Source organism: Alosa pseudoharengus, unplaced genomic scaffold (assembly GCF_046254945.1).
Source record: "Alosa pseudoharengus isolate Yale_2024_CS ecotype anadromous, Long Island Sound unplaced genomic scaffold, YU_APseudo_1.1 YU_APseudo_1.1_scf_22, whole genome shotgun sequence".
Classification (NCBI taxonomy): domain Eukaryota; kingdom Metazoa; phylum Chordata; class Actinopteri; order Clupeiformes; family Clupeidae; genus Alosa; species Alosa pseudoharengus.
Window position 1 is genome coordinate 22,771,977 of NW_027468680.1, and position 25,301 is coordinate 22,797,277.

The 25,301-nt window shown below is 44.8% G+C and overlaps 1 protein-coding gene across 4 annotated transcripts in view; it reads right to left on the reverse strand.

The window, feature by feature from the left end:
- The window catches only part of pcnx1 (pecanex 1), a 62,404-nt gene that overhangs the window by 13,244 nt on the left and 23,859 nt on the right, over positions 1-25,301 (reverse strand). For 3 of the 4 annotated variants that reach the window (XM_076299363.1, XM_076299362.1, XM_076299361.1), the window contains 20 exons: positions 20,580-20,773; positions 16,026-16,119; positions 13,513-13,570; positions 12,331-12,542; positions 11,314-11,467; positions 10,664-10,696; positions 9,022-9,193; positions 8,683-8,793; positions 7,636-7,727; positions 6,830-6,939; positions 6,515-6,620; positions 6,289-6,381; positions 5,872-6,022; positions 5,346-5,481; positions 4,433-4,610; positions 3,670-3,778; positions 3,297-3,426; positions 2,598-2,656; positions 2,230-2,445; positions 518-771 (listed from right to left, as the gene is read on the reverse strand). In XM_076299363.1, coding sequence (XP_076155478.1) covers positions 518-771; positions 2,230-2,445; positions 2,598-2,656; positions 3,297-3,426; positions 3,670-3,778; positions 4,433-4,610; positions 5,346-5,481; positions 5,872-6,022; positions 6,289-6,381; positions 6,515-6,620; positions 6,830-6,939; positions 7,636-7,727; positions 8,683-8,793; positions 9,022-9,193; positions 10,664-10,696; positions 11,314-11,467; positions 12,331-12,542; positions 13,513-13,570; positions 16,026-16,119; positions 20,580-20,773 — 2,662 coding nt within the window. The remainder of the gene's footprint in view (positions 1-517; positions 772-2,229; positions 2,446-2,597; positions 2,657-3,296; positions 3,427-3,669; positions 3,779-4,432; positions 4,611-5,345; positions 5,482-5,871; positions 6,023-6,288; positions 6,382-6,514; positions 6,621-6,829; positions 6,940-7,635; positions 7,728-8,682; positions 8,794-9,021; positions 9,194-10,663; positions 10,697-11,313; positions 11,468-12,330; positions 12,543-13,512; positions 13,571-16,025; positions 16,120-20,579; positions 20,774-25,301) is intronic. The other variant, XM_076299364.1, reaches the window with a different exon arrangement.

The following is a 25,301-nucleotide window of genomic DNA, read 5'->3' on the forward strand; positions in this document are numbered from 1 at the left end:
CAATATCCCGCCGGTAAAATAGCATCAGCGCCCAAGATCCGCCCACAAAGTCACTTGCGTTTTGCGCGAAGACACTTCCGTTTCAGACCATTAAAATAGGGCCCAGTGTGTGTGTGTGTGTGTGTCTGTGTAAAGCCCCAGGGCCTCTGCTTTCTATTTTTGTATTGTTCTTCCTGGTCTGCATTGCTGCTCAATGAACCATGTCACACCTCTAGAAATAGCACTTCTCTCTGTTCATACGAACATTTCACCTTTTCTTTTTTTTCCCTTTACAGTCCCCTCCCCTCCAGTATACCTCTGCTCTCTCTCTCTCTTTCTATCTCTCTCTCTCTTTCTTTCTATCTCTTTCTATCTCTCTCTCTTTCTATCTCTCTGATGGGTTGTGATTTGACATCTCTCCTTTTTCTCCCCTCTCTCTCCCTATGGGATAGAATGTACACATACGCACATACACACACACACACACACACACACACACACACACACACACACGCACACACCTCATGGGCCCTCTCACCTTGACGTAGTAGGTGGTGAGGATGCGGCGCAGGTCGAACACCTGCAGCATGGAGGCGGCGCTGTTGTCAGTGATGCTGTAGCCCTCCAGCACGTACTTGGTGAGCAGCACCTCCCAGGCCAGCCAGCGCTGACCGAACGCCGTGTTGAAGGACAGCAGGTGCGGCAGGTGGCCCGGCTCACAGCAGCAGCAGCCCTCGTCCTCCTCCACGCCCTCTGTGATGGCCTCCACCTCACGCTGCTGGCAATACGTACCTGGCGGACGGGGAGACGTGCACGTCGGTCAACACACACAGACATGGACAAGTAACACGGACAAGTAACACACACACACACACACACACACACACACACACACACACAGACGAAAGGACAGATGCAGGCCTTAAAGCATGAACATTCTGTGTCTGGATTCTTTGGAAGCCACTATAATTCTGATCTCTTATGACTGGGCTGAGCAATGTTGCTGGGCAATGTTCCTCATTATTGTGGTTCTGCATGTTCCCATTAGGGCTGGGCAATGTTCCTCATTATTGTGGTTCTGCATGTTCCCATTAGGGCTGGGCAATGTTCCTCATTATTGTGGTTCTGCATGTTCCCATTAGGGCTGGGCGATATACAGAATATACTCAATATACTGCAGTTTGCTGTATGTGGAATCCATTGAAGTGTTATATCGCAAATATTGAGTATTTCATTGTCGTCATTTTTTTAAGCGGCAACACTTGCTTTGCCGTTTTGGGTCCCTCTCTCCCTCCCTCTCAGTAACAACATGAAAAGAATTGCGCATCACACTCACCAACCAATCCTAAACAGTCAATTCAGAAGAGGATGTGATGTAACATTACATTACATTTGGCTGACGCATTTTTAATCAAAGCGACTTACAACATGGCAAACAGTTTAAAGCTTTTTAAAACAATTCTCCCAACAATTCTAGAACAATTTAAAACTATTTAAACGTAGAGTACAAAAAGAAGTGCATTGGTGAGTGCTGTTTTTATACAGTCAGGTGTCAGTTCTAGTCAGATCTAGTCTAATAAGGGCTACTGTCTATGTGCTTGTCTGACTGTTTCGAAACACACATCTCACTCCCCACTCATGCTTTCCTCTCTGAAGAATTTTAATCATCAGTAGGCAAATAGTCATGATCATCCAATCAGAATAAATGGAATATAGTTATATAGTTGCCCAGCAACATTGCTCAAAAGGTTGCCCCATGTATCATCACGTTAACCTATTATCAAATATAGTCGATAAGTCTCATACATAAGCACGTGTGTGTGTGTGTGTGTGTGTGTGTGTGTGTGTGTGTGTGTGTGTGTGTGTGTGTGTGTACAGACACAGTGAGTCTCATGCATAAGCACACATGTGTGTGTGTGTGTGTGTGTACAGAAAGAAACAAAGATCTGCATGTCCACACCCACACACCCCTCCCACACACCAGCACAGAACTGGACCCATTTCCCACTCCGCACTCTTAAGCGTTTGCTCTTAACAAGTCGTTTAGTGGACTGTGTCTCAGTAAATGTACGTGTTTGGGCCCACGGCCAAGCGAGATGTGATGAAGACTTAATAAGAGCAAACGCTTGAGAGTGCGGTTTTCTACTTTATTTTTAAAAGTCTTTTTCTAACTGGAACTCAAAGAGGGATTCATTTGAGGAGTTGAGCGTTCCTGCTCCGGCGCCCATTTCCCACCCCCGATCCTCTGACCTCTGAACTCCAGGCCACGGAGCTGGAAGGTGACGAGGCCGTTGCCGATCTCCACCAGGTGCACCAGGGCGTTGAGGTAGTCGGAGGCCAGGATGAAGCAGTCGCCCGTGGTGTAGCTGCCCCAGCGGCCCAGCAGCAGGTCTCCGCACAGCGAGTGCTGCAGCGAGCGCGTCAGGTGCTCGTAGAAGATGGAGTTCAGGTTGTTGTCGTCCGAGCCTGGGAAACACAGGAGCGAGCAAGAGAGGAGGTCAAGAGAGGAGGTTTAAGAGAGGAGGTCAAGAGAGGAGGTTTAAGAGAGGAGGTGATGAGGAGGAGGTTTAAGAGAGGACGTCATGAGGAGGAGGCCATGGAAGAAGAAGAGCGCTCACCTGGGTTCCTATCCAGCTGGGAGGCCAAGCGTGTATTAGAGTGATCAACTCTCTTCGTGCTGAAATAAATTACAACACACATCAACAACAGCTTACACACACACACACACACACACACACACACACACACACACACACACACACACACACACACTCTTGAAGAGAACAATCTACAGCAACACCATTGTGCATCAGCTTCTGTGCAGTACATGGGTTTGTGATATGTGGCGCCCTCTAGTGTTAAATCTAGTCATCTTGACAGATATATCACATGTATATTTCTTTTGCACATCCTTCAAGTGCTTTACATTCACATTATTCACATTATCATTTGAAGATGATGGATGGATGTCAATGCAATGCAAAGGCATATAACAAAGGATTATAAGGATCATAAGGATATATACATTCAGAAACTATGCATTTCCACATCAGCATGTACATTTCACAGTGTGAACCCCTGTGTGTGTTTGACATCTCCACCACCTTAACACAGAAGAGAGCTGTCAGGATTTCATCAACATTACTGGAACAACAGAAACAAAAGAAAGACAGAGAGAGAGACAGAGTGAGAGAATGAGAGAGGGATCAACAGAGAAAGAGAGAGGGACAGAGAGAGAGAGAGAGGGACAGATGGAGAGAGAGAGAGAGAGAGAGAGAGAGAGAGAGAGAAAGGGAAGAGGAATCAAATAGACCTACTTGTAATCCCTCTCCCAGAACTTGACGGGTCGGACATAAGAGGTGATGAAGATGGCGCTGCCCAGGAAGGGGTTGAGGGGAGTGGAGAAGATGGCCGACACAATGGCCTGCACAAACAGCATGGCAGAGTCTGGGCACAGCTGGTTAAGGAGGGCACTGAGACACCACACATACACAGGTGATACACAGACCACAAGCAAGCGCGCACACACACACACACACTCACACGCAGACGCACACACACCACCTTTTGTGCAAAAGAAATGTAAAAAAGCTGGTAATGAGTGAAATCCGTGTGTGTGTGTGTGTGTGTGTGTGTGTGTGTGTGTGTGTGTGTGTGTGTGTGTTTTACATACAGAGATTTCAAGGATACGTGGAACAGCGAAAGGCTGAGCGAAGGCGTGGAAGGCTGAACCCCATGTGATCTGCCACGGAGCGATGTAGGTGTACACAAACCTCAGCTTATAAAACAACTCCCACAGCTGGGAAAGAGAGAGAAACAAAGAAAGCAAGAAAGAAAGACAGGGAGATGGAGAGAAAAAAAACGAGGACAACAAGGTTTAATGATCAACCACCCACATGTGAACAGCACAAACAAATCTGAGGCCACCCCCTCCACCCATCAGTACGCCAGCCACATCACTCCAGCATCATCCACAGGCAGGCTGTAGCGCTAGCATCAGTAATCTTGTTGCCTCACATGCAGCATTATGGCCACAGCTCGCCCTGCTCTCCTGTATTTAAGAGGGATAATCACATTTGGAGGTCACTACCCAGGCCCAAATAATCAAATTGCTGCTTGGCCGTTGGTCAATCTGGCTGCCCATTCTGCCCGCTGGAGCTGGACCAAGGGTCTGGGCTGGCGCCGCTACGCTACGCTACGCTAGCCCTGCCACACCATTGACGTACACCGTGAGACATTAGAAAGAGAACATGGTCATCATTTTAGAACCTTTCTTTTCCAGAGCAGTTCTACAATGACAAATGGCATTCTGGAACCGGAATGGAACCAGGGGGAGTGGACTCTGACAGGACTCTAAAACGGAGCCCTGGGCCAAGCTAAAGCTAGTCGATACAAGCACTGAGTGTGTGTGTGTGTGGGTGTGAGTGTGAGTGTGAGTGTGCGTGTTGTGCACCTTGCTGAAGATGATGGACATGAGGAAGAGGTCAAGCAACAGGGTCTCGGACAGGTGCTGGTAGTCGAAGGTGAAGAAGAGGACGGTGAAGAGCACGGTGACGTACTGGTGCGTGGGGCTGCTGAAGGACGAGCGCAGAAGCTTCAGGCCCGCCACTGTGATGACCAGAGCACCCAGCCTGAAGGAAAGAGAGAAGGTCATGTAGGCCTGCCACAGTAGCACCACACCAGAGCACCCAGCCTGAGAGATAGGGGAGCATTCAGTGTTTACTTAGAGTATTTATGATGTAGAACATCCATTTATGATTTTTTGTTTAATTATTATTTATTGACTGATAACTACTGTTATTATTATACAAAGAGAGTGGTGTGTGTCATTGTGTGCCAGTCACTCACTCACTCACACGCACGCACGCAAGCACGCACGCACGCACACACACACCTCCTGCAAAAACAACATTGGCCATGTTGCACATGGCATCTCTTATTTACACCTTTGCTTTTCCAATAAAACAGTTAACATTCATTCATTCATTTCTTTCAAGGGCAACACACAATAATTAACATTTCTGTAAAATGTGCCATTAACCAGCCGGCTAATTTTCAACTGTAGTCCTTTGGCAAGATGTTATGAGAACAGTCAGCAATAAACTATATTTTACAAAAGCACATATAAACACAAAACAAAGAAGCAAAAACAAGACACCTTAAGGGGCCAACAGCAACACAGGACACTATGAGACCACTCTGTCTCTCTCTCACACAGAGAGAGAGAGAGAGAGAGAGAGAGAGAGGGAGAGGGAGAGAGAGAGAGAGAGAGAGAGAGAGAGAGAGAGAGAGAGAGAGAGAGAGAGAGAGAGAGAGAGAGAGAGAGAGAGAGAGAGAGAGAGAGAGAGAGAGAGAGGTGTACTGACTCGGTGTTGAGTTTCTTGGCCAGCTGCTTGGCACTGCCACTGAGCTCGTTGAGGATGACAAGGGGGTAAAGCACGTTCTTCTCCACAAACAGCAGCCACACGTGCAGACGCTCGAACCACATCACATGGGCTGCACCTAACACACACACACACACACACATTTTTACAGGATTGATTGGAATTCTTTTGAATTCACACACAACACTTTGTACAGCTTTTTCTCCTGTGTACACAAAGGCAGACAGACACACACACATACACACACACACACACACAAACACACACAGACACTCACACAGACACTCACACAGACACACACACAGACACACACACAGACACACACACAGACACACACACAGACACACACACACAGACACACACACAGCATACCTCTGACTAGAAACTGGTAGTGCTCGTGAGTCTTGAGCAGTGGGTGAAAAAAGTAACACACACACACACACACACACACACACACACACACACACACACACACACACACACACAGACACACACACACACGGCATACCTCTGACTTCAAACTGGTAGTACTCGCGGGTCTTGAGCAGTGGGTGGGAGAAGCAGTACCAGGGCAGCTGCTTGCGGAGCTGCGGCAGCAGGTAGTGGGTCAACACCCCCACCGCCCCCAGTAGCCCATACAACACATAACTCAGAAAGGGCTGCAGAGAGAGAGGAAGAGAGGGATATATATGTATATAAAGAGAGAGAGAGGGAGGGATAGAGAGAGAGACGGAGAGATAGAGAGAAAGTGAGAGAGAGAGAGAAAGAGAGAGAGTATAAACATGAGGGAGGGAAAAGGGAGATTGTAGAGTGAGAATGTGAGTTTAAATGTGTGAAGGCCATTGATCAGTACGGTGCAGGTGTAAATTGCATTCCTCCGTGTGTAGGAGTGTGTGAATAAGCAGCCCTGACTGGCGGCACTCACCTGCAGGGCGATGAACACCGTGCTGACGTGGATGGCGAAGTAGAGCACAGCGATGAGGATGCACACAATCAGATCCGACTGTAGACGCTCATTCTGATCGACAACAAAGACACATACACATGACCTCTGGCCACTTCAGTTTTCTGAGTACGTCTTTAAAAACGCATGGACATACGTGTGTGTGTGTGTGTGTGTGTGTGTGTGTGAAAGAGGGAGAGCAGTGTACCACTGAGTTGCGTAGTTTCTCAGGCAGTGGGTCGTGCACCTCGGACAGAGGGTCCTCTGGGTTCTTCTCCTTTAGGTTGGGGAAGACCTTAGACTGGACCAGAGATCTAGACCAGGGGAGAAGATGGGGGGGAGAGGGGGGGCAATTAGTTAAGTTAATTGATAGTGTAAATGTTTCCATGTACAAAAAATAAATATTATAGTAGTTACTTACAACCTATGCTTTTGTTTGGATGTGGATACACGTTTATGCTAATCTGGTTCCCATACACACACCCCTCAACACACACACACACACACACACTCACACACTCACATGAGGATGCAGGGGTCGCTGCTCTGGCGACTCAGGTGGTAGGACACGGCCACCATCAGGCCACAGAACACAGAAAACAGCACAGGGATGTGCTCCGCATCCCACGACTCCTGCAAAACATACACGCAAACACACACACACGCACGCACACAAGCACGCGCACACACACATTAGAAAAAGCATAACTTCAAACAAATACACAAAAAAAGTGTTATACTTTTGCAGTACAGACACTATGTATATAATTATAAGTATATATACTTTTTTGATCCCGTGAGGGAAATTTGGTCTCTGCATTTAACCCAATCGGTGAATTAGTGAAACACAAACATCACACAGTGAACACACAGTGAGGTGAAGCACACACTAATCCCGGCGCAGTGAGCTGCCTGCTTCAACGGCGGCGCTCGGGGAGCAGTGAGGGGTTTTGGTGCCTTGCTCAAGGGCACTTCAGCCGCGGCCCACTGGTCGGGGCTCGAACCGGCAACCCTCCGGTTACAAGTCCAGAGTGCTAACCAGTGGGCCACGGCTGCCCCAGCAATGGCCCTATGACATTTATGTTAGGAAGAGCATGGCTCAAATAAGCAGCAACAACAAAAAAACTCATCTTGCCCTAAAAATGCCCTCTATACTTGCTCTAATGCCATGTAACTGCCCCCTATACTTACTCTAATGCCATGTTAAATGCCCTCTATACCTGCTCTAATGCCATATAACTGCCCTCTATACTTGCTCTAATGCGATGTAAATTAATTCAGTGTGAAAGTGGCAGAAATTAATCTGCTTTGTTTTTGTGAGTGGGTCACCTTCAGAGCACCATAGCAGAGGCCATAGAGCATCGCTACAGTGAGGAGGCTTCGCAGAACACTGTAGAGAGAAGACAGCAGACTGGTGCATGCTGGGAGAGAGGAAGACGGGACAGAACAGAGAGAGAGAGAGAGACAAAGAAAATAAAGTTTAGGTAAGGATAGGGCTATACATAAGCATTAATGCATATATAAATATAAAGTTGTATAATGATCATGGATGTACCAGAGACATGCATCATATACGGTCATATATAAAGCCCTTTACAAGTCCTCCCTACTAGACTCAACCTCTCTATCTGGTTTCCCACAACTCAGGTCCCTCATTGCTTGCATCACACCTCAGAACATATCACTGAAATACTGTCACACATCGTTAATGGCTGCCATGCCTACAAAGGAATGTACATAGCACGTCATGACAGAATAGTAGACCTCATAGTGAAAGACATATCAAACATTTTCCACTCTCAGTAAGAATGTACAAACATTCCCAGGTAAAACCATCCATGTTTCAGCACTGCAATAGTAACTCTAATACTTTCTCACACCTGGTTGCCAAAACGCCAGATGTGGTTATTATCAATGAGGAGTTCAGTGAGGTGTACATTTTGGAGGTAGGCTGCACCTTTGATTCTAGCATGGAGGAGGCTTTCTGCACCAAGGTAGTTAAATACCAACCACTCCTAAACACCATCTCAGAGCTAGGCTATAGGTGCAGATTACTCGTATTCATATTTGGTAGCCTAGGACACGTACACAGGTTGGTAGTAAGAGGGCTGCAACTACTTGGGATGGCCAAAGGGACGGCAAAGTACTGTGCCATCTCTGCTATTATTGGCAGCCGCCACATATGGCGGAGACGTTGCTACTTATACCCTTAAGAACTGAGTATTGTGCTTGTTAAGTTATATATCACTTAAGTTAAGTGATATTGTGAAGACCTGGTGCATGCTACTGGTCCATAGGTTTGCATATGTATTGTACTGCATTCTTAATATTTGTGTCCGTGTACCATTTTCTTCATGTGGACATAAATAATCTTACCATTTCCACCGAAGATGTGGATGTCCAGCTGCTCAAACAGGTACATGACAAAAGTGTTGACCTGTGGTAGCAGCCCCACAAAGAAGATGACGGGAAAACACAACGTGAAGACTGGAGGAGGGAGACAAAGGGGCAACAGGAGCAGAGTGTTTAATCGCCACATATAAACACATACCACACACGTGTGTGTGTGTGTGTGTGTGTGTGTGTGTGTCCGTGTTACAGAGTGTATATGTATGTGAGTGTGTGCACATGTGTGTATTAAAGTGAGCAGCAGGAAGCACATGATGACCACGTGTGTGTGTGTGTGTGTGTGTGTGTGTGTGTGTGTGTGTGTACCTATGACGAGGTCTCGTGCAGAGGCGAGCAGCAGGGAGCTGGTGATGACCACGCCGTAGAGGGTAAAGCGTGAGGGACCCCACCACTCGCTCCCGTAGTGCAGCAGCCAGATGAGGGCGCAGCACATGCAGAAGTACACGGGCCGGCTGTACGCTATGATGCGGTTATGGCCCTGCAGACACACACACACACACACACACACACACACACACACACACACACACACACACACACACACACACACACACACACACACACACACACACACACACACACACACACACACAGAGAGAGGGAGAGAGGGAGAGGGAGAAAATACATTTTTGTTATTCATATATAAGTATTTGTATTATTTTTGTATTTAATTAATTCGTTTCATTTGCATTGTTGCAAAACTGCTTTGAAAGAGGCATGCCAATTAAGCTCATTTGAATTGAAAATGGACGCCCTTTATATGTACTATGTATTATATGATTGAAAGATGGCGGTGCAGAGGCATTGCAAAGCCTCTCTCCAGATTTGGCAAATTAGTGGTAATCTACTTGTTTATTTACTGTTCACATTGCACTTTTCCACTTTTTTGCAGTTCTGCTTAGACACTAAGTGCATTACGTTGTCTCTGTACTTGTACTCTGCACAATGACAATAGAGTTGAAGCTAATCTAATTTAATCTAATGTAATATTTTTTAGGGGTTTGGGCCTTTTGTCCACACGTAGACAGTGTTTTTACGCTTTTTTAAAATTCTTATTTTTGTGGATCCATGTGGACGTGACATGAAAAAAGGAAGATCAACGATGGTAACCATGACAACAGGAACAACAACTAAATGTAAAATTAAAAAATGTATCTGTTTAAAAAAAAATACCTTGATACGTGTTCACAGGGCCCAGAAAGATTGAATAAAGAGAGGAATAAAAAACAAGACAGGGGAGCAGAGCAGGCACATGAGCAGATAAGAAGGAGGATAAGGGGAGAAGAGGGGAGAAGGAGGAGGAGGAAAGAAAGAGAGAAACAGAAGGGAAGGCAAAAAGTGAGAGAAAGAAAGAGGAGGGAGAAGGAGAGAGGGAGAGAGAGAGAGAGAAGGAAATAGATGGGGAGAAAGTGAGAGAGAGAGAGGGAAAGAGAGAGAAAGAGAGAGAGAAGGAAAGAGAGATGAAGAAAGAAAGTGAGAGAGAGAGAGAGAAAGAAAGAGAGAAAGAGATAAAGAAAGAGAGAGAAAGCCTTCTTGCTATTTTAGGTGGAAGCCTGAGGGAGGGCAGGAACCGCATTAATAAAAGACATCATTTCAGCTTACAGTCCCAAGTGCGCGCGCGCGTGTGTATGTGTGTGTGTGTGTCTGAGTGTGGGTGTGTTTTCACACTCAAATGAAGGCAGTAGATCACAGATTGGCCCCCTCATTTGCAGGAGTCTGCAGGAGAAACTTTAAATCACAAAACCTTTCCCTGTTTGATATTGAGAACAGACTCTCTCTCTTCCCATCTCAAAGAGTTCACCATCAGTTCAACCCAGTCAACTGATGATTACTGCAGCAGGACTCATAAGGCAGCAAAACAGAGTGAAAGGGGGAGGGGGGAGGGTACTGAGAGAGTGAGAGAAAGAGAGGAGAGAGATACCAGAGGAGGTCTGGGTGTGGTACTTACATGGCGAGGTGAGGAAGAATCTGGCTGAACACTCTGAGACAGAGAGAATGCAGAAAGAAGACTGTTATGGACCCGTGTATGTGTGTGCAAGAGATAATATTCAACCCATCCATTATTGCACCATTAAAAACACATAACATTACAACATCAAATATAGAAAACATACAGACTGACATATCCACAGATTGTTAGCAATCTGGAAGAACTCACTCTGTTACAAAAGAAACCTTAGCTGGCAAAATGAAAAGCCCCACACACACACAGACTACGGAGAATAGGCAGAGTGACCGCCCCATACACACACAGACTACGGAGAACAGGCAGTGTGACAGGACGAGAGAAAGAGCAGAGTCCGCATGAGTAGGACTAATTGCGTGTGTGTGTTTGTGTGGTTTTTTTTACTCATGTGTTGAATTTCACAGTGGGAAGCCCAAGATAGCAGATGCAGGGGAGAGTGTGTTCAGTGTGTGTGTGCCCATTACAAAAGTGTCTGCACATCTGTTACTACTGCATAAAACCAACAGCATATTGGACAGTTGTGTGCAAGAGTATTTCTATGTGTCTTTGTGTGTGTGCTTGTGAGAGTGGGAGAGTGTGTATGTGTTTGTGTGTGCGTGTTTGTGTGGGAGTGTGTGTGTGTGCACATATACCTTCAGCAGAGAGTACTGGCAGCTAGCAATGACGAGGCAGAACTGAAAAACCCAAATGTCTGTGAAGAACCCCTGGACCAGAAGCAGAGAACCCAGAAAGGCCACAAGAACCGCCAACACCACCGCTAGAATGTTCTCCAGGACCTCTCGGTTCCTGATACAAAAAGCAAACAATCAGAATGCTCCAATGCACAAAAAAAGCATGCAAATTGGCTCCCTTAAAGTACTGTATCTATGGTCTATTTTTTTATTTTTTTTATTTAGCACTTGTAAAAAGTCAGAGAGTCAAAGAAGACACAATGAAAAGAAATCAGTGCAGGAAGAGGTAGTAAACCCAGACTGGCTTATATGAGGCCTCCAACTAAAAAAGTAACATAACAACAAGAGCCACAACAAAAGTATCAAAACAATATAAATTTAAACAAATTACAAATAACAAAAAAAGAAGAAAGAAAAGGAATGAACAAACAGTGTAAGCACTACAGTAGAACAAACTACTGGTTCATTTATATCACCTTTAAGTACTGTATCTATGGTTCATTTATATAGTTCACCTTAAAGGACTCCAGCATTTTTCACATAGATCTCTCATTCTCGAGGTCATGAGTACTGTGGGAAAAAAAACTACCTAGCTTGAGTTGCTGCAGCCAACAGCTAGAGTAGCCAGGTAGCTACAGTGCTACACTCTGGGGGCATCATGCCACCAGAGTGTAGCACTGTAGCTGCCTGGCTACTCTAGCGGTTCGCTGCAGCAACTTGAGCTAGGTAGCAATGATTGTTTACGATTGTTTTTTTTTTTGTACTGACATTACTGTGACCTCAAGAAACAGGGATCTATGTGAGAGTTTTCCTTTCAAAGTTAAATAAAATGTGGGGTGTGTGCCGTGCCATGTGTGTATGTGGTGTGTATGTGGTGTGTGCATGTGTACCTAATGTGTGTATGTGGTGTGTACCTAATGTGTGTATGTGGTGTGTGTGCTGTACCTAATGTGTGTATGTGGTGTGTATGTGGTGTACCTGTCAAACAGCGCGAGCAGTGTGAGGCGGTCGAAATGCAGGCCGACCCACAGGTGTGGCAGCAGCCAGAAGCGGTAGTACTGTTTGGCCTTGTGGGCTGCCGTAGCCGGGTCGAGCGTGCCCAGAGGGGCCTCCTGCAGCTCAGGACTCAGGTCAACATCCTGCTGCTCCAGCAGCTCTGGGTCCATCGTTAGCAGCCGGTTCAGACGGATCTGAACACACACACACACACACACACACACACACACGCACGCACGCACGCACGCACACACACGCACGCGCACGCACACGCACGCGCACGCACACACACGCGCACGCACACGCACACGCACACGCACAGAATGTCAGTTACACGTCAGAACACACAGTAACATATACACACACCCACACATGGACTGATGAAGGAAATATGTCTTACATATACATTCACGGTGTCTCAAATGGCATACTGCTGTACTTAAAATACCAGATCAAACGGTCATAACGGTCAAAAAGCTGAGTGTGGAACGCTGGACACTTTTTGCCTTCAACGGACACCGTCTTGGCTACATAGCGGAAGGGGGGTGGCATTTTCAAACACGTGATTGAGAAAGCTGAAGCAGCAGCAATGGAAAACACACTTTACAGAGGTACAAGCAAGCTATAACATAAACTGTTCATGTTTTGATACAGTAATAGAGGACACCAATAAAGTTATATTTAAATGTTGCGATCATCATTTCCATTAAGTGCACGGAGTTGGTGTTGGATATGAGACTACACTATTCTGTTGAAATTCACACACTTAGTGCCCACAGTGCCCTGCTTTAAAGTGTACTTAGTGCCCACAGTACTCTGCATTAAAGTGTACTTAGTGCTCACAGTGCTCTGCATTAAAGTGTCCTGTTGAAAATATGCCATTTCAGACAGAGTGATGAATATGAAAACAATGCCATGACTCATCACTGGGGATGTCTACAACTCCACTCTCCATAGAACAGAACAGAACACACTCTCTCTCACACACACACACACACACACACACACACACACACACACACACACACACACACACACACACACACACACACACACACACACACACACACACACACACACACACACACACACACACACACACACACACACACACACACACACACACACACACACACACACACACACACACACACACACACTTACCAGGTCATGGGGGTAGAAGCGAACTGAGGTAGAACTAGAGAGGTGAGAATCTGTTTCCCTGTGGACAAGAGTGTTTGATTAACTTCTCTTCCAATTCAACCTAATCTAGGTCTCCACCAAACAAACATTCATCCAACACAAAAACGCTCTGCTTTAGGTGCAACTGCATTTGGAATGTGTTTCTTCAGGGTTCGTACAAGGTTCGTTCGTGGAAGGTTCGTATTCCAAGATCAAATTCAAGCACTTTTCAACCACTTTCAAGGTCAAACATTTTACAGTGGTGGCAAATTACATATTATATGAACACTTTTTTTTATCACATTAAGAGATGGTATTAACAACCAAAATTGTGTTTCGTAATAGGATAAGAAATTATAGGAAAACACATACTATACGTTTTGTGTTTAAAAATGTGTCACCTGTCTGGAAGAAGACTTTGCTTGCTATCTAACCTGGCTGAGTCAATAATAATAGTCAATTTCTTTTTAAATAAATAAAATAAACTAATAATAAATCACTTGAGAAATAACTATTATTTGCTGAAAATGTGAACTCAAACTACTGTTAAGGCTCGCTCTTTTATCACATTCAAGACTGATTATGCCTCTTTCTTGCCTACAATGGCATGCAGACAGGTCGGTTATCACGAGCTACCGGCCAGTAGGCTTGCAATGCAGAGATGTGAAGTTGGGTGACATAAAGGTGACTGAGCTGTCATACTGTAGAATTGGCTAAATTTAACTTCTTGCCAAATGGCACAATATGCACATACGCATGGTGTTTTATTGTTCTTTCCACTTGTAGGGCCTTTAATTAAATGGCTAACATTAAACCACAAAACTGAGCTTGAGACATGATTTTGGCCGTAGTCAGGATTTTTCAAATACTGAGGCAGGGGCGTCGCTAGAAATGTTACCCCCCAAAACATTTTGGGAGCATGCCCCCTCCAGAAGACAATTTTGAAAAATAACCCCCTAAATGATGACTTATGGTGATTTTTTCGCGGAAACTAATTGATACAATTTCATATATTATAGCATAAATCACACTTCAGCCTATTAGGCGTATAGCTCATTTATAGAAGAGCAAAGTAGCCTATATAGGCCTACGCAAGACTAAAACCGTAGAGGGCTGAAGACAGTACAACCGGAAGTTTATAGCATGTTTTGTTTATAACTTAAACCAACACACTTTTCCACAATATTCTACCTTTTTTAGATGCACCTGTATATCTCAAAAAGCCAAATTGGCTTTAGGGATATTTACACTGGTCCCTGCTCCATCTGTTACTAAGAATGTTCTACTTCTCCTCATCAGAGTAGTGAATTTTTTCAAAAATGCTCAAAATGTGTCCCCCGATATCAAGACATAAATTGTTAGGCTACAGTAGTTGGCCATTACTCATTGCTGTGCCAAATAATCCCTTATTACAAACTGGGAAATGGTGTGCTAAATGGTTAAATGGTATGCTAAATATCTGACCGAGAAAGGTAGTGCAAAGGTGAGATGATTATCTCAGTTAAGTGAAGGGAAACTTGATTGCAGAGCCATCGCTTACTGGATGTAAAAGTTGCAGAATATCACGGAATTCTAAAAGCAGATGAACAGATTGAGAAATTACGCACTGCCTTCTCTCTCCGCCCTTCCTCTCCTGTAGCATTTCATTTGCTCTTTTTAAGTTGAACTAGGGTAGTGCTTAACTAGCGAGGCTACTACAAACTATTGTTAACTTATGTGATCATGTAAATAATATTCAAACCAGTCAGTTTTTTCTCCTTTACTCACCCCATGCCACCTTCTATCCCTGCTCAATTGTCAAAAATCATCACAACCCCCTCCCACCTCTCTAGGCTGCTCTGAATGCATTACATGATCACAGGGAACCATGGTAATATAGCCACACAAAGGCATACCCAGAAAGCATATATGCAGATTTTTTCATGCACAAGTTTTTGAATATTTGCTACTTTGACCACAATATCTGGACTTATGTTCTTTACCAATGCACAGATTTATGTTCATATGATTATAGTTATGTTAATTTATTCAACCCTCAATGGCATAAGATAGAATGGCACACGGAAATGAGAAAAACAGTATTATTTGACATTATTGTTTAAAAGAAAACATATAAACATATCACCCCATGTGTTCGTACATAAAATGGCACATTTGCCCCCATGTTGACTCATACATGTTAGCATCTCATTTTCTAGCCCCACCTTTATTGTATTTAACCATTAACTTTCTCACCTTCCCTCCTCTTTATCTGCTCTTCTGCTAGCTTTCCAAACATTAACTTTGTTTGTTGCAGCCTTTGTTAAGGTCAGGTGAATTAAGATCACAGACAGAACATCAAATTTATTTATTTTGGACAATGGATTTGTGGGTAGTTTATGTAAGCTGCATGAGACACTGCGTTGCGTTCGTTAACTAGTTTAGGACACACTCTGCGGTATCAGGCTAGGCAGGGGACAGGGGTCTCTTGGGGTGGTCTGGACGGGGTCACTTACCAAATGTTGTTGGAGGCTCTACGGGTGGCAGGTTCAAAGTTCACCAGGGACATGTCACAGCCCCCGACCTCATAGAGAGGAGGGGTGAGCTTTCCTGGAAAGAGAGACACATTTACACAATCTCACAAATGGACAAAGTCACAGATCTTTATCACTTCCAAGTCCATTACAGTCCATTGGGCTATACAGCCTTGAAGAGTGGAAAAATTATGTGGCTTAGGAAAAAGGAAATGTCACTGGAAATGACTATTAACAGCTTCATTTCAAGTTTTAAAAACGTAAAACCTATCGTCATCAGGTGCATAGTTAAAACAAAATACATGCATGCACGCACACACACACACACACTGCAATATAAACAGCCTAACAGCATAATGGTCCACCCAGCTGTCCACACACACGCACGCACGCAAGCAAACAAATATCTTTTATATAACACATCAGCCAAGTCAGGCAAATAAGCTGGCCATTAGATGACTGTTCCATCAGATCACTGTTCCATCAGATCACTGTTGATGTCATCACTTATGGCCTCATCACCGACTAACTGCCAGACTCATCTCCCATCAGCTCACCTGTCAGTCCCTCCAAGCACTCCCCTCCAAACGCAGCGCATTCAGAGCGCTCAGCTCAGCTCGCTCATCACAACACAATGCCACTGCTGTGTGCATTCTTCTACTTTGACATCATCTACATGTACAAACTCATGTTGATAGTGCGTGGTGGTATGAAGCACCGATAGACACCTGTTGTTCCCACTGGCAGTCCCGATATGCACTTTATAGTTCTGTGGTCCAAACCAGAACACCACGTGAAGAAAGAAAAAATTTCACAGAATGATATGGCCAACTACATCACCAATTAGAGGAGTAAAGGTACACGTTTTCGTACCGGACCGTTTAGGTACAGGATGTTAAGTTCAATACAGATGTGCCCCGAATGTATGAAATCCAGTCTTAATCAAGAGTACGCTTTTTCAGTGTGGACCATATTTCAAATTCGAGTTCCAACACAAATATACCTTATGTCAGTTTAGTTAATTAATGCCAAAAAGCATGACACCATTTCAAAATACTATTCCAGCTTATGAGTTGAGCATCAGCAATATTGTTAGTGAATGTTAGGCTAGCAGTACTTTCAGGCTTACTGTACCGAAAATTAACCGAACCGTGACTTCAACACCGAGGTACGTACCGAATCGTGATTTTTGTGTACTGTACAGTTAAACCCCTACCATCAATAGGCACCAGTCATTTATTAATGAACAGACAGCTGGTCCAGATAAAGCTATGGTGAACATCTGAGAGAGAAGGAAATGTTACAAAACTAGGATATTCTTGCCTTAGACAAAGCAAATGTGAATCTCCAAGTCATGTAGCCACATTGGCACATCATGACACAAGCTGTGTTGGAATTAGGAAGTATTATTTTATGTGAGGCTCATGGAATGTCTCTCGCCCCAATCAGAATTAATAGTTATCAATAGTAAGGATCTAACTGTTGTGCAATGTTGTGCAATGAACTCAAGTGACCATTATGACAGTAAATTCTACATCAGTAGTGTATGACTCTGGAATCCAATCCTCAAGGTTGAATAAAGACCCATACAGGAATTGAAACAAGAACATTTCTGTGGCTGAAGTTAAAGGAGAATTCCGGCGTTTTTCACATAGATCTGTTTCTTGAGGTCACCGAGTACTGTCGGTACGAATAAAAACGAACACAATCAGTTTAACCTAGCTTGAGTTGCTGCAGCCAACAGCTATAGCTGCCAGGCAGCTACAGTGCTACACTCCGGGGGCATGCTCATGAGTGTAGCACTGTACTATAAATATCTAGCTTAAAATCTGAAATGGCCCACACCTGAAAATGGTCCATATAATGGTCTGCCATAGGATAAAGGTAGCATGGGCAGTTGGCACAGGGTGGATTTCAACTCGTTATTGCCAAATCTGGTCAGAAACAGAAGTTAGGAAAAACCCAACAGTGGAGGAGTTTCAACATCTGGCCCTTGGACTATGAATCACCCAGAAAGAATTTAATTAAAGTTGTCTGTGCATGAATATGTGGGGAACACGCCTTGTGATGCCTTCACTGGTGCATACTTTCAGAGATCAACAAATAGCAACACAGCACGTCAGAGAATGTTGGGAGTCTGCAAAAAAAAAAAAAAAAAAAAACCTTGTTTTTGTGTAACTTGTTGCTCTCCGGACTTAAAAAATGACTGACTTAACGGCCATCAATGAGAATGTGGTTAGGGATATGTATAACCCTGACGAAAAAAGAACCAAAGCAACAAGAGAAAGGAAACTACGCAATAACCCAAACATTCTCTTCAAAATAATGAGAGTGGAGAAGCTTCATTTGTTGCTATTTGATCCGTCTGATGCCGTGGATGAATGGGTAAGAGTCCTTACAGCAGGGAGTCCAACGCATAACCTGTCTGTGCAGGTGACCACCAGATACAAAGGATCTACCCCAAGTGTCACAACTATTAGTTTGTCAGGGAAAGCTAACAACCTGGAAACATTCTGCCAGGATTTTGCAAATCTACGGATGGATGTGCTTGAAAGAACTCAGCACAAGAAGAAGAAGAAAGAACTGAAGAATGAAGAATGAATTTAGCGTCACAATACGGTAAGGACATAATCCTAAATAACCACGAGACTAATATTTTGATGCCTTGACAAACAAGAGACAGAAAAGAAAACTTACAGTATGAACTCCATTTGTCCCGGCATGCAGGACCCCAGAGGGAGCTAGAGATGCTGAATGTTCCCACCAGCTGACTGCTGAAAAAGCTTTTCCCATCAAGCCAAGCTCTACTGTGGAACGCAGTCATTGATGTCAACTTACTATGCACATCCTGCAAATGTATTCAGGTTATTACTACTACCAGCATATTTATACACAACTTATATAGCATGTTCGTATATTTAGGGGTCCACACAAATAAGCCGATCCTTCATCCAAACTGCTTGGACCCCTTTAGTTAATCTTTCCTTTAATCTAATTTAATCTATCTTTCTTTTTTTTTTTTTACTGTGAGGCCCTTACACACATAATCTTTGTATTTCAACATCAACAAAATAAAGTTAATCATGAGCATCGTATTCAGCGCACTCAGGTTGTTTTATTTATACGTAAGTGAACATCCTGGGGGCGCTGTGGCCCTATGCTCCACTGTCTAAACAAGGAGAACAAGAAGAACGGGGCATCCGTGGCGTACTGGTTAGGGAATCGGACTTGTGACCGAAGGGTGGCCAGTTCGGTCCCCGACTGGTAGGAAAAATGTGGGTGGGGTAGTAACTGAACAGCGCTCTCCCACATCCACATCCACGGATGAGGTGCTCTTGAGCAAGGCACCTAACCCCCAACTGCTCCTCGGGCGCCGAATCAAGGGCTGCCCACTGCTCCGGGTGTGTATGTGTGCTCCTAGTGTGCTCACTGCTCTGAGGGTGTGTGTGTGTGAGTTTGAATGGGTCTACACTGGGTGTGTTGCGATGGGTAAAATGCAGAGCACAAATTCCTTGCAAGTATACTTGGCTAATAAACCTGATTTACATTTGAAGCGCCCATACCATGTACGGTTCCAAGTGCCCACTGGGACCCGAGTCCGACCTGCGGTCATTTTCCCAAGCCCAAAAAAATGAACATCCTGAACAGAGTGAGGTTTAAGTGAAAGTGGACAATAAGTGGCTGGTTGCCACTGGTCTTTGGTTGCGGCTCTCTTCCCTCAGTACAAAACGTTGTGGTTGGTTTGACTAGGTCTGTGAGTCACTCACCACTCTAAGACATATCTCCTTATCATGTATATGACATAGAGATGCCAGATACAGCCAGTTCATGTTCTGTGACCTAAAAACTATAAAATCACACACAGTCACCTTTAAAATGCTGATTCAGGTCAGATTACATGCATACTGTAACCTCAATATTATATTCTTCCCTCCAATTCATCATCAAACAAGCCTAAAGGCATTCGATGAAATGTCACCACTGACCTTGATAAGAATGTCAGAAGAACAAAAGCCAACCTATGGCACCAACTTTGTGTAGGTATCATGAGTTTGTGACTAAAACAAGGCAATGGCCAACAGTGCAATGCAGCATATTCACGTTTTTAATGCAAATAAATAACGCAAAGGTTCAAGTTTTTAACGCAAGGCAAATAATCCAACAAACAACAGTCTGATGATACCCAGATGTGCCCTGGCCCAGTGTAACAGGAACTTGCCATCACAGCTGCTGATGTGTATAAGTAATTTGATTACAACTGAAGACTGACCGCATTCAGCCACACATACACACACACACAGGCCACACTCTGTAGCAAAGCATAAACCAGAGAGTCATTCTGCACTGACCCCTATGCATCAATACAACCACAACACACATTCAGACAGTGGAGAAATATCTGAGCCAACTAGTCAGATAGCTCTGCAGCAATAATCAAATGAATTAAGAACCCATCACCAGAGCCAGTTCTTCATGCTAAACGCTTTGCTCATGCACCCTTCCCTCCCAACCACCCTGCAGTCCCCCCTCCCTCACCGAACTCGTCCTGAAGGCTGGTGTTGCCTGCCGTGGAGGCCTTGTCCTGAGAACATTCCAGCTGCGCGCTTCCGTTCCTGGCCAGCAGGGAGGCGCTCGCGCTCAACACAGTCACCTGGGACGGGGTGCGGGAAGGCTGACTTCTCACCTGGGAAGTAGATGGCTGGGAGGCCTGGCTGAGAGCCTCCTGGAGACTGCCAGAGGAAAGGGTGGGGGGTTGAATAAGAGATTTTGGAGGGGTGGGGGTGTGTTGGAGTTAGGGTGGGGGGGGTTTGAGGATAGAGAGGACACAGAGTTTGCGATAGAAGGTTAGGTAAAGTATACAATCTCACACAGGCATGGCAGGTTAGGTACAGACGTGTTTGTACAATTACACGGGTAAAACAGGTGACATGGCGCACACACAAGGAGTCGAAGGTTAGGGTGAGATATGGCATTCGTCATGGCAGGTTAGACATACAAGATACAGAACCGCAGAGGAGACAGGAGAGGACAAACACAGGAGGACAGGCAGCTCGAGTAGGGTGCAAAAGGTCAACAGGCAGCTCGAGTAGGGTGCAAAAGGTCAACAGGCCGCTTGAGTAGGGTGCAAAAGGTCAACAAACAGGAAAACGGATCGAGGCAAAGTGGGTTAAGCTCAAGACAGCTAGTTTGATACTGAGGACAAGTTAGAGAACACTAAGAGGAGTGGACATGAGATGAGAAATGTAATGTTTAAGTGAAGGTGTCAATGTTCAGCACTCCAGCATGTGGAGAGAAGGGGAGAAGGACACACCTGCACACCAACACTCTATGCTGAAATGGGGAAACTACTGCACATACAGTATATGACTTCTATTTGGCAAAACATAAGTCTGGCCTCAGGGAAGTGGAGTAATGTGGATCGGGAGCAAGTGAACGAGAACGACTGGAGAAGATATGAGAGAGAGGAAGAGAGGAGACTTCATACAGCACACTAGAAAGAGCCCTGCCAACACTGCAACAATGAGCGCAGAAACCGGATAGGGGAAGGGGAAGGGAAAACGCAAGGCAGTTCCTGCAGGGAGAGGGAGAGCGGAAAGGAGAGGAGAGGAGGAGTTGGGTCAGGTTTCGTCAGAGGAGAGAGGTGACCACAGGCAAAAGTGGAGGGGTGGCAAGGAGGAGAGGAGAAAAGATGAGAGGTCAAGAGATGGAGAGGAAGGAGAGGTGGACGGATGCTAAGAAAGAGAGGAAGGGAAGTGGAGAGGAGGAGGGGGGAGAGAGAAGAGGAGAGAAGGAGAGGGGAGGGGAAGAATAGAAGAGGAGGATGGGGGGAAGAAGAAGAAGAGAGGGAGAGGAGTGAAGATGGGAGGAGAGGGGTTTTGAAGTTGGAGGGTTTTTTTTTAAGTTGGGGTTTCGTCAGAGGAAAGTGTTGGTCACTGGCGAGGAGCAGAAAGGTCCATGGAAAGTCCCTTTGTTTTAAGCTCGGGCCTGGGGGGTGAGGGGGTTGAGTGTAAAGGGGGTGGTGGGTGGGTCAACCCTTTAAAATGCAACTCCAGGTAAACCTGAACACCACCAGGCCACCAGGAGAGGGCCATCTAAGGCCATTTGATCACTCTGTGCTTTATTTCATCACTTGCCTTGAGTCAGGACTTTTCAAAAATAGCGGAGGGCCAGAATACCTTGCCTCTTCTGAGTTGGTCACACACAGGGATTGAGAGATGTATTCTTATACTGCACTGAACTATCGGCGCAACTATCAACTATCTAACCTATACTGATTAGTCACTACAAACCCTTAAAGGATTAATCAAAGACATTCATTTCTATTTTCTTCTAACATTCTTAAAGCTTATTGGACCCTCAACCTGCCAGGAGGAGGGGCTAGTAGCACTTTTTAACCAATAATAACAATCATGGAGAATGATTGATGCCTAAGGGCCAAGACTAGATTGAAACACCATACAGTGAATCTTCATAACAGTGTGGCGCATCTTTTAACTGCACTTAAAACTTAAATTCTCACATGAAGTTATCTGACGCGCTCTCAGTAGGTTAAGAGCATTTGGGTACAAATAAAAACCCCAGAGTGGCGCCTTTGGTAAACCTGAACGGGCTAGGCCAGTGGTCCCCAAACTACGGCCCGGGGGCCGGATACGGCCCGCCACCTCATTTTGGGTGGCCCCCCAAAACATGTCCGTGGTATATAGCATCTGGCCCGCACAGGAGTACGACATCGTCAAACTATAACCTCCGTAATTTCCCCCATTCATTCTCTATGGCGATTCTTAACAGTACACATGTAATACTATTTTTGTCCACTGGTGGTTGTTTTGGCGCTGTTTCGTGTTTGCCATCGAAAACGGAATGAAATGTAGGCCTACCTGCAAACAATATAAGAGGCCTATGCTGACTGCATCAATGCTCAAAGTATTCTACAAGTTTATCAATTAATTGTTAATAACTAACTAACTTCTATTCAAGTCATATTTTTTTTTTTTTTTTTTTTTTTTGGCCTTCCATGCCTCCAATCCACAGGACAGCAGAGAATGACAGGAAGCAAGTGGGAGAGAGAGCCAGGGCGGGACCCGGAAAGGACCACGGGGCGGGAACCGAACCCGGGTCGCCGGCGCACGGCGCAGGCGCCCCAGCCAGCCGCGCCACGGCTGGGGCCAAGTCATATTTCTGGGACTTTCTGGGATAATTATTTCTATTTTTTATTCACTCATTCAAATGTTCATACAAATTCACAAAGTTCTCATCAGGTGAGTGAAAGTGGTCATTTCAGATGTTTTTGCCAGCACTTTATAAAACTCTCATAGTTTGAGAACTTCAAATTATTTGTAGGATATTGCATGTTCACAACTTGAGCTGTATGCAAAGACACAGAGTTCAGAGTTCACACATTTTGAATAAAATACACATTTGGGACTCCCTGCTAATACTTTTGGGAATGCTATTTTTTTTATTAGTATTATTTCATTTTAGCTACATTTTACACTGATATGGCATGATTGCAATATAAACACAGCTAACAATGGTATTAAATTGCAGTAGCCTATGCTTAAATGTAATAGAATATTCAACTAAGGTAGACTGCTGTTGTTCACAGCACTAAGCTATTTATGGTTACTAACATACTCCGAGTCTCTGGCCCCCTCTTAGAGCCAGGCATAGTGAGCTGGCCCTCGGAAGAAAAAGTTTGGGGACCACTGGGCTAGGCCATCTCAGGCCATTTGATGGCTCTCAGGAGGCTAAACGTATCTAGGTAAAAATGAAAACCCAGAGTGGCGTTCAAAGCATCGGGTACAAATGAAAAACCCAGAGTGGAGCCTTTGGGGATAAAATGAACAGATCAAAGAATGTTCACAAATCAACTAATGACGTAGGAATACAAATGGTGGCAGACTCAACAAGGAATGTCATGAGTGTGCAAGATGATCTGTCCCTTGTTTATGAATTGTATGTGTGTGTGTGTGTGTGTGTGTGTGTGTGTGTGTGTGTGTGTGCGTGTGTGTGTGTGTGTGTGTGTGTGTGTGTGTGTGTGTGTGTGTGTGTGTGACGTATCTCAGGTACTACCTGCTAGGTCATATTAGCCAGCGCAGATCCCCATCTCCTATTGTGACATCAGACTAACATGCAAGGGTGGCATCAGGACAGGATGGTGGGGGAGATAGGGGAAGTGGAACTGCACTTCTCCCAGGATGCAATGCAGGGACTCACTTCACAGGTATAGAGAAGGGTTCGCTCCATTGGCAGGTTTTGGAGTGGTGATCATTTATTTTTGTTACATCTGAAGAAGTGACTCTGTATATCCAAATATGTACAAAGACAAAGACTATGGTAAAGGAACTCAGGAATTGATTTCTTTAACGCTTAATAGGAAGTGTGGTGGGACTTTTTGGATGAGGATACACAGCTGTAATGAAGGGGATTACTTCTGTCAGGTTTGGCATGGACAAGGGGGCCCTATCGACCCATGGCAGCCTGGCCTCTTTGCTTAGCATTTTTGTGGTTTGGCTGATTCTGTGGTTTTGTAAATACGACCTTCTAGAGGGGGGTTGGAAGAACATTGGAAGTTTGCCAAAGCTGCAAAACAGAACTGTAACTTTTCTCCCCTTTCAATGTCGTCTATGTCCTAAAGGATGTCTTCTCAATTAGAGTTTAAAGTTTAACCAAACACACATTCTGGGGAGAGATCTGAAGTGCCAAATGTGAGCGAACTTGCCTTTGGGCCATTTTCTGTAGCTACAATAGCCATGGGATTAGTGTGTGATGTGTTTGTGTACTGGGGGGGAAGCGGAGCGGATAAACAGTCAGAGCACTTAAAAGTTACACACATGACTCACTCAGTCTTTAGCAATTCAATGTGTATTACTTCAGCTCCATATTAGAAGGGAAGTGATGAAGTTGCTATAGTAAAGTAAAGTGACTGTGTGGATAAGTAAAGTAAAGTAAAGTAAAGTGAATGTGTGGATATGTAAAGTAAAGTAACGTGACTGCTGCCCTTGCCCATGTAGTTTGTGCAATTTGCACCCTTCACAAATAGCTCTTTGCAGATCTCTGAGGTAGTTGAAGAGCAGCGTGTGGTGTTAGATTGAGGGCCCTATTGACACTGGTAAGGCCCTCTGGTGGGATGGGCCCTATTGACACTGGCCCCCCCCAGAAGAGTGGTTTTAAGATCATGGCTGTGTTTTTGGTAAAGTCAGCAATACCTGTCGGCCAGGTGATCTACTGTGTCACATGGGCAGCAACTGGGGCACA